We start from the raw sequence: 13,659 nt of genomic DNA, 5'->3' as shown, positions 1-13,659 counted from the left end.
TCCTGGGTGGTGGCAATGAACGGAGAACTCGTCCGGCGGAAAGGCAAACCGCGCCTGGAGAGCCTTGAAGACCTCATCAGCGGAGATGCCCGTGCGGTTGCCGGCAGGCTCGGCAAGCAGAGCAAGGGACTGGAGCGCGTCCTCGGCGAACTCCATAGTCGCTGACCATGGCAGATAGCAAACCGTGCCGGCCGGGCGGAGCGAGGGATGACCCGAGAGTGGGGAGGCAGGCACCGCAGAAGAGCTGGAGCCCGACGGGGAGGGGTGGGAAGGCGAGGCCGAAGTGGGGACCAGCACTCCGCGGGAGGAGGGAGGCTGGGAGGACGCAGCCGACAGCGCAGGCGAGGAAGGCGCGGACGCGGGGCCGCTCGGTCCGGCAACGCTCGCCTCGGAGGACCCAGGGGAGAGGTGGCGCGAGCGCTTCGACGGCGGAGAGCCTGACGGACGTCGAGGGAGCGGGGTGGTGCAGAACCGGGCGACGTGACCGTAAAAGCAATAGCGCTGGCAGCAGATATCACGGCGACACTCAGATCTAGGGTGCCAGGAACGGACCAAGCAGCGAGGGCATTCGTCGGCGCGCCGGGGCGACGCGTCATGGTCGCGACGACGACGCCGGGGGCAAGGCGAGGGGCGGCGGTCGGCGCGGCGCTCCTGGCGGCTGCGGACGGCGGTCCACGCGCCACCCGCCTCATCAGGGGCCGGTGCCTCCACCGGAGGAACGCGGTGGACCTCGGAATGAGGGCCTAGACGGGGGGTGGCGGGCGGCGAGGAGGCGAGGACGAGGGCGTAAGAGGGGGCAGGGCGGAGCGGGCTGGGCGATGGGGAGAGGCTCCCATCCAACCAGGGGCGCTCGCGGGTCCAGCCTGGGCCTGGCTGGGGCGACGGCGAGGACTTGGCGACGAGTGCCGAGGGGCGCGACGGCGCAAGGGCTGTGGACGCCGGGGCCGGAGTGGCCACCGGCGGAGCGCGAAGCGTGGGCAAGGAGCGAGGAGCGTGGAGCTTCCTAACTTGCTACTTGAATTTTTCACGTTATACAGGACTGATGGATTCTCATCCAGAAGAGTCGCTTCGTCAAACCACTCTATCTTCTGTACAGTAACCAACGGTATCAACCAATTAAGCAGATTACACACTGGTGGCAGCTCAATCTATACGCACGTACAGTAACAGTGGTTGCTATATGTCTGTCTTTCTTCAATACGTATGTTTGATAGCCGAAGCCATTTTGATAGCTTACGTAAAGCTAGTTAGGCGACTGCGATTTGCGAAGGCTGCAATCGTAAGCTACATAAATACGAAGACAGCCTGCATATGATTTGATCGATCAGACGTAGATGGCTCATTCATAAAATGTGAATATATATGTGATTCAGGCGAGTACACAACGCTAGGACTTTGGGAGGGCTTGGCCATCGAGCGAACCAACTTAGTGGTTTTATGCATGAGAGGGGCACGTCCTACACGCATGGGCATAAGAACCCACTTTTTAAAATTGCATTTTACCGGTTTTGTCCGGTTTTCCAGTAATTAACTGGACAATTCTTTTCTGCTTAATTAATAGATGAGGCAATCTTTGCCTTCGTTTCAAATTTTTTTTGCATTTTAAAAATGTTTTAAAATGTCTAAAAAATTAAAAGAAAATTTCACGCATACATCTTCGTAATATGTGTGTGTGGCACAAAGTTGTGAGAAAAATCTCTTTTTGTTTAGCTCCGCAAAAAAGACAAATGTTAGTGCTTCTAAATAGTGTTCCACGACACATTTTTTTTGTCTTTTTTGCATAGGCCAAAGAAAAGTTATTTTTCCGTGATACTTTCTGCGTGCACAGGAATGTGAAGATGTATGTGTGAGACCTTTTTCATAGTTTTTTGGCATTTAGAAATATGTTTTTGAAAGTGGGTTCATATGCCCATGGATCCATTTATGCACTTCTCTTTCATGCATGTTGTATACATGCCCTATGCTTTTCTAGACTTCGTCATATCAGTGGCATCTTCAGCGTCCCCTGTTGCTTCTTAGAGTAGTGGCAACTTTTGTTTCTCCGAGCCTACGTGCTCTATCCGGGCTGAGAGCCCTGTAATAAATTGGACCTTTAACTGTTTCTATTTCTCGTTTTCTGGGGATCATATGTGTTCTGTCTGTGTAAGGGCTTTGTTGATTTAAAATTGGACGCCTTTGGCGTCTTTGTTTTAAAGAGAATTGAGCCAATCCAGGTCAAATGCAACGGGTGCACCAGGGCACCACGCGCATTCTCTAGCTGTCAACGTCCCTTGGAGGTCTCAGCCTCTCGGGCATCTCCAATGTGGAGCATCAAACATACACTTTTAAATGTTCGTGAAGACGTTCAAACATGTCTACAAACATTCAGATGGGCGTCGGTCATCCAACGTTATCCCCTAAAAATCTCGGCGAAACCCGGACCATGAAAGCCATGCAATATTGGTAGATAGGTTTTTGTTTTCACATTTTTAAAATGCACACTACATCTAAACACTACTTCTAAATCCTAACCCTCTTAGTCGGAGATCAGGCCGATAACCTCGAAGCTCACTAATGGCGGGCTGAATCCATGGCATCCCGGCATACCCGGAGGCCACAGATGAGCGGCGGCCTCATCGTCCTCCTTGTCGGTTGTGTCATCCGCGAAGACTACAGCTCGCCGCATGTCCCTGATGTAGATCCAGCGCTCGTGCTCGGTTGTGTGGGCACTCTGCACGGATGCGTAGACCGCCCAGATCTCGACGACGAGGTCTAGATCTGTGAGGAGCGCCGCCAGAGCTAAGGAATCTGCGTGCTCTTTCTTGGCCCAAATCAGACAATGTGCTGCCGGGTTCGACGCCAAACCGCCTCGCCTCCTTCCCCTCATACCGAGTTGAGGGAATTGCGGAAAAAGCTATGACCCAATGACAGATGAGTCCCACTTTATGGGAACTTTTTGCAGGTTGATTTCCGTTGGATGGACACCAAATCCTGCGTGAGTGCAAAAAGAGACATCAAAAATAATATCAACAATGACCCGCTCTAGCCATCGCGTGAGTGCAGAAAAGACGCATAAAAAGAATGCATCCCGGCATCTACGTTGAAAGAGATGTATATGTATGAGGCGATATCCATGGTGGCCCTTTGATGACGTCGACCGGTCGACCGGAAAGAAAGATTTGGAGGGCAGTCAATTCAATTGCAACCTTAAAGTATAGATGGTGATTTAATTGATTCAATATGGCCTCTTTGGTAGAAATAAGAGTTTACTCATCCAACTCCCTTATCAGCCAAATGTCTACACCTAAACCCAAACCCCTCACCTTTCCACTATATAATAAGCCTAGCTAGCTCTGCAGCTGGATCACTTGTACAAGAACACTTCACCGGCTATAGCGTAAACAAACGCAAAAGAAATGGAGGCGGTGTCATGGTGGCTTCGAGGCTTCCTCGGCAAGTACCCGGAGATCGTGGTGTCGTTCGCTTGCTTCTTGTTCCTGCTCTTCTTCAGGTTCCGCCGGCGGGACGGGCTGCCGACGAACTGGCCGGTGGTCGGCTCGGTGCCGGCGATCACCGTCAACGCCGGCCGCGTGCACGAGTGGCTCACCGAGTTCCTGCGCGTGGCGCCGGGGATGTCGCACGTCGCCAGGGGCCCGTGGGGCTCGCCCGTGGACATACTTCTCACGGCCAACCCGGCGGACGTGGCGCATGTCTTCACGACCAACTTCGGCAACTACCCCAAGGGCGAGGAGTTCGCGGCCCTGTTCGACGTGCTCGGCAACGGCATCTTCAACGCCGACGGGGATTCGTGGGCGTTCCAGCGGCGCAAGGCGCACGCGCTGCTCTCGGACGCGATGTTCCGCGCCGCCGTGGCCGCGAGCACCGCGCGCAAGCTCGACGAGGGGCTCGTGCCGCTCCTCGACGGCGTCGCTGCCGGCGGCGCGGTCGTCGACCTGCAGGACGTGTTCATGCGCCTGACGTTCGACCTCACGGCGATGTTCATATTCGGTACGGATCCCGGCTGCCTGGCCGCCGACTTCCCGCGAGTGCCGTTCGCCGCGGCCATGGACGAGGCCGAGGCGGTGCTGTTCTACAGGCACGTGACGCCCATTGCCTGGCTGAGGCTCCAGACCTACCTAAACATCGGGCATCACAAGAAGATGACCAAGGCTCAGCAGGTGCTGGACGCGTCCATCGCCGAGTTCGTCTCGCTACGGCGAGAGCGCGCGGCCAGCAGTGCCGACAGCAACGCCGACGGAGCCGACGCCGCTGAGGCTGATCTTCTCACGTTGTACATGGCATGCCAAGACGAGGTAGGCAAGGACGGAAAGGAGTTCGAGCGGTTCTTGCGCGACACGACGCTGAACCTCATGGTCGCCGGCCGCGACACGACGAGCTCCGCCCTGACATGGTTCTTCTGGCTGCTCACCAACCACCCCGACGTCGAGGCCAAGATCCTCGCCGAGCTCCGTGAGAACCTGTCGTCTGGCGGCCACCCTACCGCCGCCGATCTGAAGCGGCTGGTGTACCTGCACGCGGCCCTGTCGGAGTCGCTCCGGCTGTACCCGCCCGTGCCGTTCGAGCACAAGGCGGGAGCGCGGCCGGACACGCTGCCGAGCGGGCCGGCCGTGCGGCCTACGAGGAGGGTGATCGTGTCTTTCTACTCGATGGGACGCATGGAGTCGGTGTGGGGCAAGGACTGCCTGGAGTTCCGGCCGGAGCGGTGGCTGACGGAGGCGGGGCGGCTCCGGCACGAGCCGTCGTACAAGTTCGTGGCGTTCAACGTGGGGCCCCGGACGTGCCTGGGCAAGGACCTGGCGTTCACGCAGATGAAGGCCGTGGTGGCCGCCGTGCTGCCGCGGTTCCGGGTGGAGGTCGCCGCGGGTGCGGTGGTGAGGCCCAAGCTGTCCATCATACTCCACATGAAGGACGGGCTGAAGGTGAGGGTTTACAAGAGGCAAGACGATGCCCGCTAGGGCTACGTACGTACCTATACCGATGCTCGCACAAGTCCTACGTGCATATGCATTGCATGGCAAAACATGCATATACATGCACTACTACATTACTGTGGTGTATGTTGTATCTCCTAATTTGTGGGGTTATTGTTTGTTTGTGTGTGCGTGTATATATATAAATACGTATAAGGAATAATGTGTATACAAAGGATAAAATAAATACATGTGTATACAAAGGAATATATGGTTGGAAAAGAATGGCGTACGTGGAATAATGATCCAGCACAGATTGATCAACTGGGATATGAATGCATGCAACTGAAAGCTAGCCTGGTGCACAACCGCCCGCCTTATCTGTACATTTTGCCAGCATTGCATGAAGACATGCGGCAGTTGAGCGCCGCACGCACTCTCATCAGCTCAGTCTAAACATCGAACACAGACACGTAGCGTAGCACGCACTCTCATCAACGTCGCGGTAAACCTAGTTTGGTGAGCAAGACACGATAAGTCGAGCGGGACAAGGCACCAACCACCCATTTCTACGGTTTCCTGCTGACAAAGAACACTATCGGATAATAAATCAAAGAGAAAACAGGTCCCAGAAGGTTAATTATGGACGTGATATCTGCGATGCCGAATAACGGGGGCTGCGTGGCCGTCGTCGTAGCTTGAAATGGCAGCTCTAAAAGAACTTTTTGATTGGAAATAGAGCAAACAAGGACCTTTATGTAAAAAAAATGCAGTGCATGCGAGGGCTGCAACCAGCAAAAAATGAAATCTTTTTTTTTCTTGAGACAAACAAGCAGAAAAATCTGTCGTCGCCCAATAACAGGAATCGACGAGCCATGGGCTTCCCCAGCCGTGCAGTGGGCCGCGAGTGGGCAGACTTATTTCTTGACGTGACCCAACAACGTAACGAGAATAATGGGCCTTCGCATTAGTATCAAGTTTTTTTCCTTAAACTTCGCATTAGTATCAAGTTTACCGACCCCAAAAAAATCAAGTTTATCGTCGTGCTTTTTTTTTTGAACACCAGTACAGACACAAACGCTCATATACACGCGCATACACTCACCTCTATGAACGCACACACACACACCTTACTCCTATGAGCACATTCGAAAGACTGAGCCGGCATATCATCTTGAGATTTACGAAGTAACCGTCTCCTCCCACTGAATGCGCATCGCCGAAAATTCTAAAATAAATACAGGAATAAATGCGAGCACCAGGATTTGAACCCTGGTGGGCTGGGGATACCACAGTCCCTCTAATCATCCGACCACAGGTTGGTTCGCAAGTTTACCGTCATGCTGATTGATTGAGGTGAGCTATTTTCCAATAACAACAAAAAATGTGAGCTCATACTAAGCATATGTAATGAATTGGAAATACCCTAAATGATTGAAAATTCTTTTGGAAATACTCAAAAGAAAATGCTATGAATTGGAAATGTTATTGAAAATAAATGAACATGGAGTAATTTATTTTTGAATACGACCAATAGGTGTAAACTTTGTGCTTCTCGCAATGCAAATGTGAAGTGTACATCTATACTTATAGTTAGAGATTGCTGAAGCAACCCGCAATGCATATATGAAGTTTTCTCTCCCTTAGATGGATCTCACTAAAAAAACTATGGATCGACATGAGTGCACTTGAGGTAATAAATTATGTCGCTTTATTTTTTTTTGTTGGACTTGTTACTGTTGGTTGTGTGCATCCTAATATACAGAGATCGGGTGTCCCGTCGTTGTGGATCCTTGCCTTTCTAGTGACGCGGCACCACCCCATGCCCTTGCAGTTGAATAACCACACCATGCTGGCACACTTGTTCGCGTTTCATATTTTCAGCAAATTGAGGAAGAAAAGAGGTTTAGATGCAGAAGGTGCAACTAAAAATGATTCTCTTTTTTTTTTGAAATCTAAAAAAACTATGCTCGTGTGATGTATCTTTCATGTGCATCTTTGTTTTTATTTGTTCGGTCAAGGACCGCTCACTAAAAAAACTATGGGGGAATGCACTTGAGGTAAAAAAAAAACTTGCCTCATCTTGCACAATTGTTTTTTCCTCTAATGTAACTTGAGGCAAAAAAAAAAACTTCAGTGAGCGGAGGAAAATGGAGATGCAAAAGGTGAAATTCAAGGACAATGATTTCAAATAACCCTAATGTAACTATTGCAATTTTATTGTTGTTCTTTGGCATTTTGTCTTTGCCCTGTCTTATCTGCAAATCATTTACTGAAAAACCAAGGTGTGTGTTTTTCATGTATGAGGGTATGGTAAGTTGGCATAATTGTATGTTGTGAGAATTAGAATTAGTGAGATCATCGATGTCACCGATTTACAAGGAGCACCATATCCTTTATTGCATTCATTCAAATTCTAATGATAGTACAGAAGGGATACATTATTGCATTTGCCACAGTGATAGAGCAAAGCATAATCTCTCTACATGACAATCTCTCATCTCTCGATCAATGTCTCTTAAGCTGTAAGCACCAACAATGGAAATAAATAATCTAACGGCTAGGATCACCTCAGCCTCCCCGTGAGGCCATGACCACGACCACCGCAACCTAGACCCGAATCTCAAGCGCCCACCGGTACATCTCCTTCTCCGGGACCGGCACGTCTACCGTGACGAGCCCAGTGTCGGCGTCGTAGCCGAACCCCACGTCGCCCGAGTCGAGGGAACATTTCACCGGCCTCCGCGAGCAGTACGCGCCGAACAGGCCGCAGCCGCGCACCCTGAGGGACACAACGGCCTTGTCATCCTCGTCCGGCCTAACGGTGCATTCCTCGACGGCGCCGCCAGCGTTGAACATGTGGAGCAGCCCGATAGGCGCGAACGAGACGTCCGGCGCCACGGTGCGGATGGGGCATACGTGGAACAACTCGTACTCAAGCCTCTTGAGCGTCACCGGCAGGGTGGCGCCCCGGGGCAGCCTCACGAGCTCCCCTGCTCGGTACGCGTACACCACGGCGTCGCCGGTGCAGTCATCGGTCCCGGCGGCCTGGGCGATGCCCTCCACGTCCTCGGCGCGCACCGAGCCGGTGAGCGTCCCGGGTGCCTCGTCGTGGATCCTTGTCTTTTTGACGATGCGGCACCACCCCGCGCCCTGGCAGTTGAACACCCCCACCACGCCGGCGCACTTGTTCATGTTCCATATCTTGAGCAGGCTGAGAGAAAAAAGCAGGGGATCACATGTCAGCGGCACTGAGATAGAATCTACTAGGAGAGTTCCATTCACGTGAGTGAGAGGGAGGATTTCTTTGAAGGATGATGGTGAGCACCTGGCACCGTCGCGCGCCGGGTCGGAGAAGAGGCAGTCGCGCGTGGGCCTGCCGGGGAGCTGCGCGCGGAGCACGGAGCCGTCGGGGAGAACCAGCTTCTTGAGGAGGTCGAAGTTGTGGTTCCCCGGCTTGTCGCTGACATAAATCGGGCAGCCGCCGATGGCCCTCGCCGCGCCGTGGTACTCCGCCGCCGGGTGCAGGCTCTGTACCATCCATCGGTCAAAAGTCAGATCAAACAGTGAAAAATTAATTAAACTCGAGAAGGAAGGAAAGAAAGAAAGAGAAGAATTACTGTACATGAAACATGTCCCAGTCGGGCTGCATGAACTCGCCGAGGAAGAGCGTGTTGTAAGCCACGGAGGAGATGTGGACGGTGTGCGACGCGGGGTCGCGCGGGTAGAAGTCGTCGGAGGCGCGCACGACGGCGGTCTGCTTGGCGCTGTAGAGCATGTCGGTGTTGTGGCACATGCATGAGATACAACCATTATCCGGGAAGTTGCGGGCGACGGAGGCCTCGAGCGCGCGGTGGTAGGCGCGGGTGAGCGCGACGCGGCCGCCGTGCCCGGCACCGAGGGTCTCCACGATGTTCTGCACGTCCACCTTGACGCCGTCGACGCCGCAGGCGGCCAGGTAGGCGTGGAGCTCGTCGTAGAAGTTGTAGACCTTGCGCGGGTGCACGAGGCCGAGGCCGAGCACGGAGAGCGAGTCCATGACGATGTCCGGCTGGTTGCCGGTGACGCCCGGCGACTGCACCGGGTAGGCCAGCGCGGACTCGTAGTGCTCCATCCCGGCCGCCGACGGCTTGACGCCGCCCCAGTAGCCGGCCATGGCGTGCCAGACGTAGACGCTCTTGACGCCGTGCCCCTTCTTGGTCTCCTCCACCAGCCGCTTCAGCCCCGGGGTGTCGTCCTGGTCATGCTCGCTCTGGAACTTGGTGTTCTCCTTGATGCCGGTGAGCCTGCTCGCGAACTGCGCCCCTTCCTGGACGGCGACGCCGGGGTCCTCCTTGTTCTCGCTGCCGATCTGCTGCCAGCCGTCGTCGATGATGAGGAACCGCGGTGGCACGCCGCCCTCCGCCAGGCTGCGGAGGCCCTGCTTGACACCGTCGGCCGTCACGTCCGTGTAGAAGGCGTCCCACGTGCACCACCCGAACCAGTCCACAAACGACGGCAGCTGCATAGGCCAATCCCCAAGCACACAAACCAATCAGATACAAGCGGTGGACTCAGAGCATCTAAAACCGCATACATCAAATTCGGTCCTCAAACGTCCACGGACGCGTCCAAATCAATCTGGTTGAACATGATAGAAATTGTACGGACCTTTTTCTTCTCCCTGTGGTGGAATGTCTGCATGTGCTTCTCAACGGCCCTGCATTCCAGATAAGGAACATTTTAACGTGTCAGTTTAGATTTTGATTTGAGTCAGAGACGGAGGAAGAAGAGGAGGACGTATGTACTTGACGGCCTGGGTGATGGTGTCGAAGGGGTTGGTGCCGGCGTGGATGTACAAACTGTTCATGCCCTGCTCCGTCTGCACCGCTTTGTCCCCTGCTCTCACCCACACACACAACTGAATTCAGCAACGGCTCCAGTGCAAACACAACCACACATCAACTAATCTGGTGACAAAAAAGAGCTCCTGATCATTACCGCTCTCGATGCAGATATGGAGCTGGTCTTGGTCGTTGCCCTGGAGCACCGTGCGGAACTGCCCCTCCAGCAGCGGCAGCATCACCAGGTACACCGGCTCGCTGTCGCCGTCGTCGTTGCCGGCGGCGGCAGGGACCTCGATGAGGATGAATTGGGTCTCCAGCGGGACGTCGCGGCCGGAGGTGCCCATCCGCTGCGTCATCCACCACAGCTTGAACCGGAACAGGCACATGAACCGGCAATCGCTGCAGCATCAACAATTTTTCCAGCGAAATGTAAATTAACCTCAGTCGAAAAGCTATGCCAAAAATAAACTGCTGTAACAAAATTCATAAAGAAAACTGGAGTATGGTTTTTTTAGAAGAAATGAACTAATGAAAACTGGAACTGCTCAGAAATCAACTTCCTAAAATTTGACAGAAATCCTCAAAAAACAATTGATAGGAGAAAAAAAAAGGTCAGAAATCCATGGTGCATTCCAGAGTTTGCCCAGGTGTTCATCCACCTTCCCCGCATTTATCCACCACTATCTCTTTTCCTCAACAGACACGGACAAAGAATACTGACCGGAGAGTCCCGAAGGTGAAGACGTGGTGGCTCTTGGCCTCGCCGGCCGTGGCACCCACGAAGGCCCCGTCGACGAGCCCGGCCCCGGCAGCATGCGCTGCGGTGATGTTGTCCGGCACGCCGGAGAGCACCGTCCGGCCGCGGACCTCCAGCCTCCCGTCGCTCACCGTGATTTGCGGTGTCACCGTCATCTCGGATAACCAAATTCAAAGGACCGCCCCTTCTGCAGCACAAGAACAGCAAGCTGAAACGGCCGGCGTCAGCATCCAGCAAACGACCAAAGCAAAATTCAGACGAATCATTCACAGATAGAGATGCTGACCAATCAAGGAGAACGCGTACCTTGCTTCGATAGATACCGGACGATGGTATATGATAAGAGTGATAGGGAGAGCTTTGCGTGCGGGTAATTGAAACTAGTAGCACTAATCTAATGATATGATAAGATGGTGCGGTGCCCTCGCCGGAGAGGGAGATGAAGGGAGGGAGGGAGGCGATGGGGAGAGGAGGGGTTTATATAGTCGGTCGGGAGGAGGGCGAGACGTGCGTGGCCGGCGACACGACATCCACACGCGGCCCATTCCCATTCGGGGAAGAAGCCCAGTCGCTGGAGAATTCACATGTTTCTTCGACTCTGTACGCCTAAAATTACGCCTTTTCCGGTGAGGTCTCCGTTTCTTTGTGTGGAAGATTGCACGGTATGGTCCAGCTGCTACGATATCGTGGACGATCTGACGTGTCCCAGTTCGATGTATATCTTTCTTGGAAGAAAGTTAATTGTGTAAACTATGCTACGCCTGGGTTGTTGCTTGTGTGTTTCCTGTTGCCGGCCGAGCGGAACAAATGACACGGACAGTCTTGGTCTCGGAACATTATCCCTCTCTTGGCTCCCGACGTCCATATCTTTTTTTTGGTGCTGCTCAAGCATTTCAATTTTCGTGTTCCAGATTTTCCACTGAAGATTGGCCCAATCATTCGAGGGCGGATGACGCCTCAAGAAAATTATCTAGAAATATTTACATCTTTCCCCCGAAAAGAGAATGTTTATGTTTATAGTTTTGAAAAATCGGATCATTTGTATATTTTGTTGAAAGCATATATCTATTTTTATTCCTTGTTTGTGTGCCCTCCTAACATTTTACGGTAGATATGTCTACGGCATGTGTTTTTACAGATTAAAAACCATATGATGATCAGAGTGCATGGTACTCCCTCCGTTCCAAATTACTTGTTGCATGTATGGATGTATCTAGATGTATTTTAGTTCTAAATACATCCATTTTTCCGACGAGTAATTTGGAACAAAGGAAGTACATAGTTAGCATCTTTGTCGGTGAGTAGGGATCCTCACTCGAAGAGAGAGGCGGCACAAGGGCATATAAACCTTATTACCGGCCTAGGTGTCTAAGGGCTTTCGTGTTCCGCACCACACTCCATCACAATAGACTCTCGTAAGGGGTAAGGGCTAGGGGACCTACTTTAGGGATTTTATGGTTGATGGGAGATTTGCACCTCATTACTGCATGATCACTTGGTTATATCATATCTTTTGAAGATCGGTATTGAACTATCAACCTAGGGTCGGTTACATAAGGGCGGCACAAGCTCCCTCATGGGGCAGAAGATACTTGGGAGCTTATTCCCACACCCTAGCTCAGTAGATACGAAAATGCCATTGTAATCCTCTATATTCAACAATAAAGATAGATAGGCAAGAGCTATTACCCATACAGGGGCTTGGACCTAGGTAAAGCCACCGCATCACCATCGATCAATCATCGCCTAAGAGAGTGCTTCGAGCACCACCCCTCTCTCCGCATTGTTTCACGACAAGCATTAAAATCATAAGATCAACAAATCATTATTTTTTTGATAATTATTGAGTTTGTATTTATACACATCATTTCATGAGGGTTCAAAGATCTTTTATTCGCATGTTTCATGACAAACATCAAATCGTAAGATCAGCAAAATATTGTTTTTTGACAGTTATTGAGTTTGTATTTATACTAGTAAATGCGCACGTGCAATGCACGTTAAATATTTAGGCAATATATTAATTGCACATGGATTTTAGGTCTGCTATTATTTGTGTGTTAATCCTGTGATTAGTGTGATATCTGGTATGATATTAATTGCACGTTAAATACGTTTAACGCTCGCCATTGGAGCAGTCTAGGTCGTTGGATTAACTTAGTTCGATGACTGGGATCAGTTGGATCTGCCCCTTTGGGTCTTTTTATATTGGTATAGATAAGTCATTTCATGAGGGTTCAAAGATTTTTTTTTATTCGCATGTCTCACTCCAAGAAAAGATAATTTTGCCGAGATCACAAAATAACCAAAATATTTAATCTTTCAACAAATTCACCTATACCAATATAAAAAGACTCAAAGGGGCAGATCCAATTAATCTCAACCATCAAATCATGTCAATCCAACGACTTAGACTGTTTTAGTGTCGAGCGCTCAACACGTTTAGCGTGCAGTTAATTTCATGCCAAATATAGTGCTAATCATATAATAACACGCAAGTAATATCTTACTTAATATCCGGATACACTTAATATACTTTCAAATTAACGTGCATTGCACGTACATATTGACTAGTAGAGGAAAAGGAACATCAAGAAACAACGACAAGTCTAGTGGAATATGTGATTGGAAAAAACGGCCAAAACGACAAAATGAGACGCTTCTCTTCAATGAAAATGAAATCTCTCAAAAAAGTTGTGAAAGCAACTGTGACATTTTGGTAAATATCATAACAATTCAATAAAATATTACCAAAGAACAAAAGCATGTGGTAAAACCTACAATGGGTTTTCTCACGTACTACAAAATGGTGTTTTTTCCTAAAAAAGATGCAGACGCTTTACCACTCCGAAATCAAAATAATTGCTAGATTTTTTTTCTTCTATAAATGAGTTGTACCCATGTATTAATCAAACATCAGCATTATAAGAAATATCCAAAAGGAAATGGAAATATAATTGACTCCTCAGGTTATCCTTCATCTGGTACATGCCGAGGATGCGCTGAAGTTTGCTGCCGCTGGAGTTTTGCGCCATCACTGGAACAATAAACGTGTATCCACACAGGCAGCCGGTAAATCACTGATCTCTGCTGTGAAGTCTCGACTACATTGATCCCGAAGGATCGACGACCCAAAAACGAAGACGAAGCACCATTAGCCCAACAA

The 13,659-nt window shown here is 50.9% G+C and overlaps 2 protein-coding genes across 3 annotated transcripts; one reads left to right on the top strand and one right to left on the bottom strand.

The window, feature by feature from the left end:
* The first annotated feature begins 3,361 nt into the window (after nucleotides 1–3,361).
* LOC123057990 (alkane hydroxylase MAH1-like) lies at nucleotides 3,362–5,215 on the top strand. The gene has a single exon (XM_044480842.1). It carries the CDS (start codon nucleotides 3,396–3,398, stop codon nucleotides 4,953–4,955), a length of 1,560 nt encoding a protein of 519 aa, XP_044336777.1. The 5' UTR covers nucleotides 3,362–3,395; the 3' UTR covers nucleotides 4,956–5,215.
* Nucleotides 5,216–7,277: 2,062 nt separating this feature from the next.
* LOC123060420 (probable galactinol--sucrose galactosyltransferase 2) lies at nucleotides 7,278–11,107 on the bottom strand. 2 transcript variants are annotated; one of them, XM_044483133.1, is made up of 8 exons: nucleotides 10,800–11,107; nucleotides 10,458–10,701; nucleotides 9,891–10,135; nucleotides 9,698–9,788; nucleotides 9,561–9,609; nucleotides 8,536–9,411; nucleotides 8,239–8,441; nucleotides 7,278–8,124 (listed from the first exon to the last, which is right to left on the bottom strand). In XM_044483133.1, exons 2-8 carry the CDS (start codon nucleotides 10,646–10,648, stop codon nucleotides 7,521–7,523), a joined length of 2,259 nt encoding a protein of 752 aa, XP_044339068.1. In that variant the 5' UTR covers nucleotides 10,649–10,701; nucleotides 10,800–11,107; the 3' UTR covers nucleotides 7,278–7,520. The 2 variants fall into 2 exon arrangements, with proteins under 2 accessions (XP_044339068.1, XP_044339069.1); XM_044483134.1 differs by having other exon boundaries at nucleotides 10,458–10,680; nucleotides 10,800–11,089.
* Nucleotides 11,108–13,659: the final 2,552 nt, after the last annotated feature.

Source organism: Triticum aestivum, chromosome 3A (assembly GCF_018294505.1).
Source record: "Triticum aestivum cultivar Chinese Spring chromosome 3A, IWGSC CS RefSeq v2.1, whole genome shotgun sequence".
In the NCBI taxonomy this organism is placed as follows: domain Eukaryota; kingdom Viridiplantae; phylum Streptophyta; class Magnoliopsida; order Poales; family Poaceae; genus Triticum; species Triticum aestivum.
Note: the sequence above shows the minus strand (reverse complement) of the source record. Positions and strands in the feature narration are given on the sequence as shown.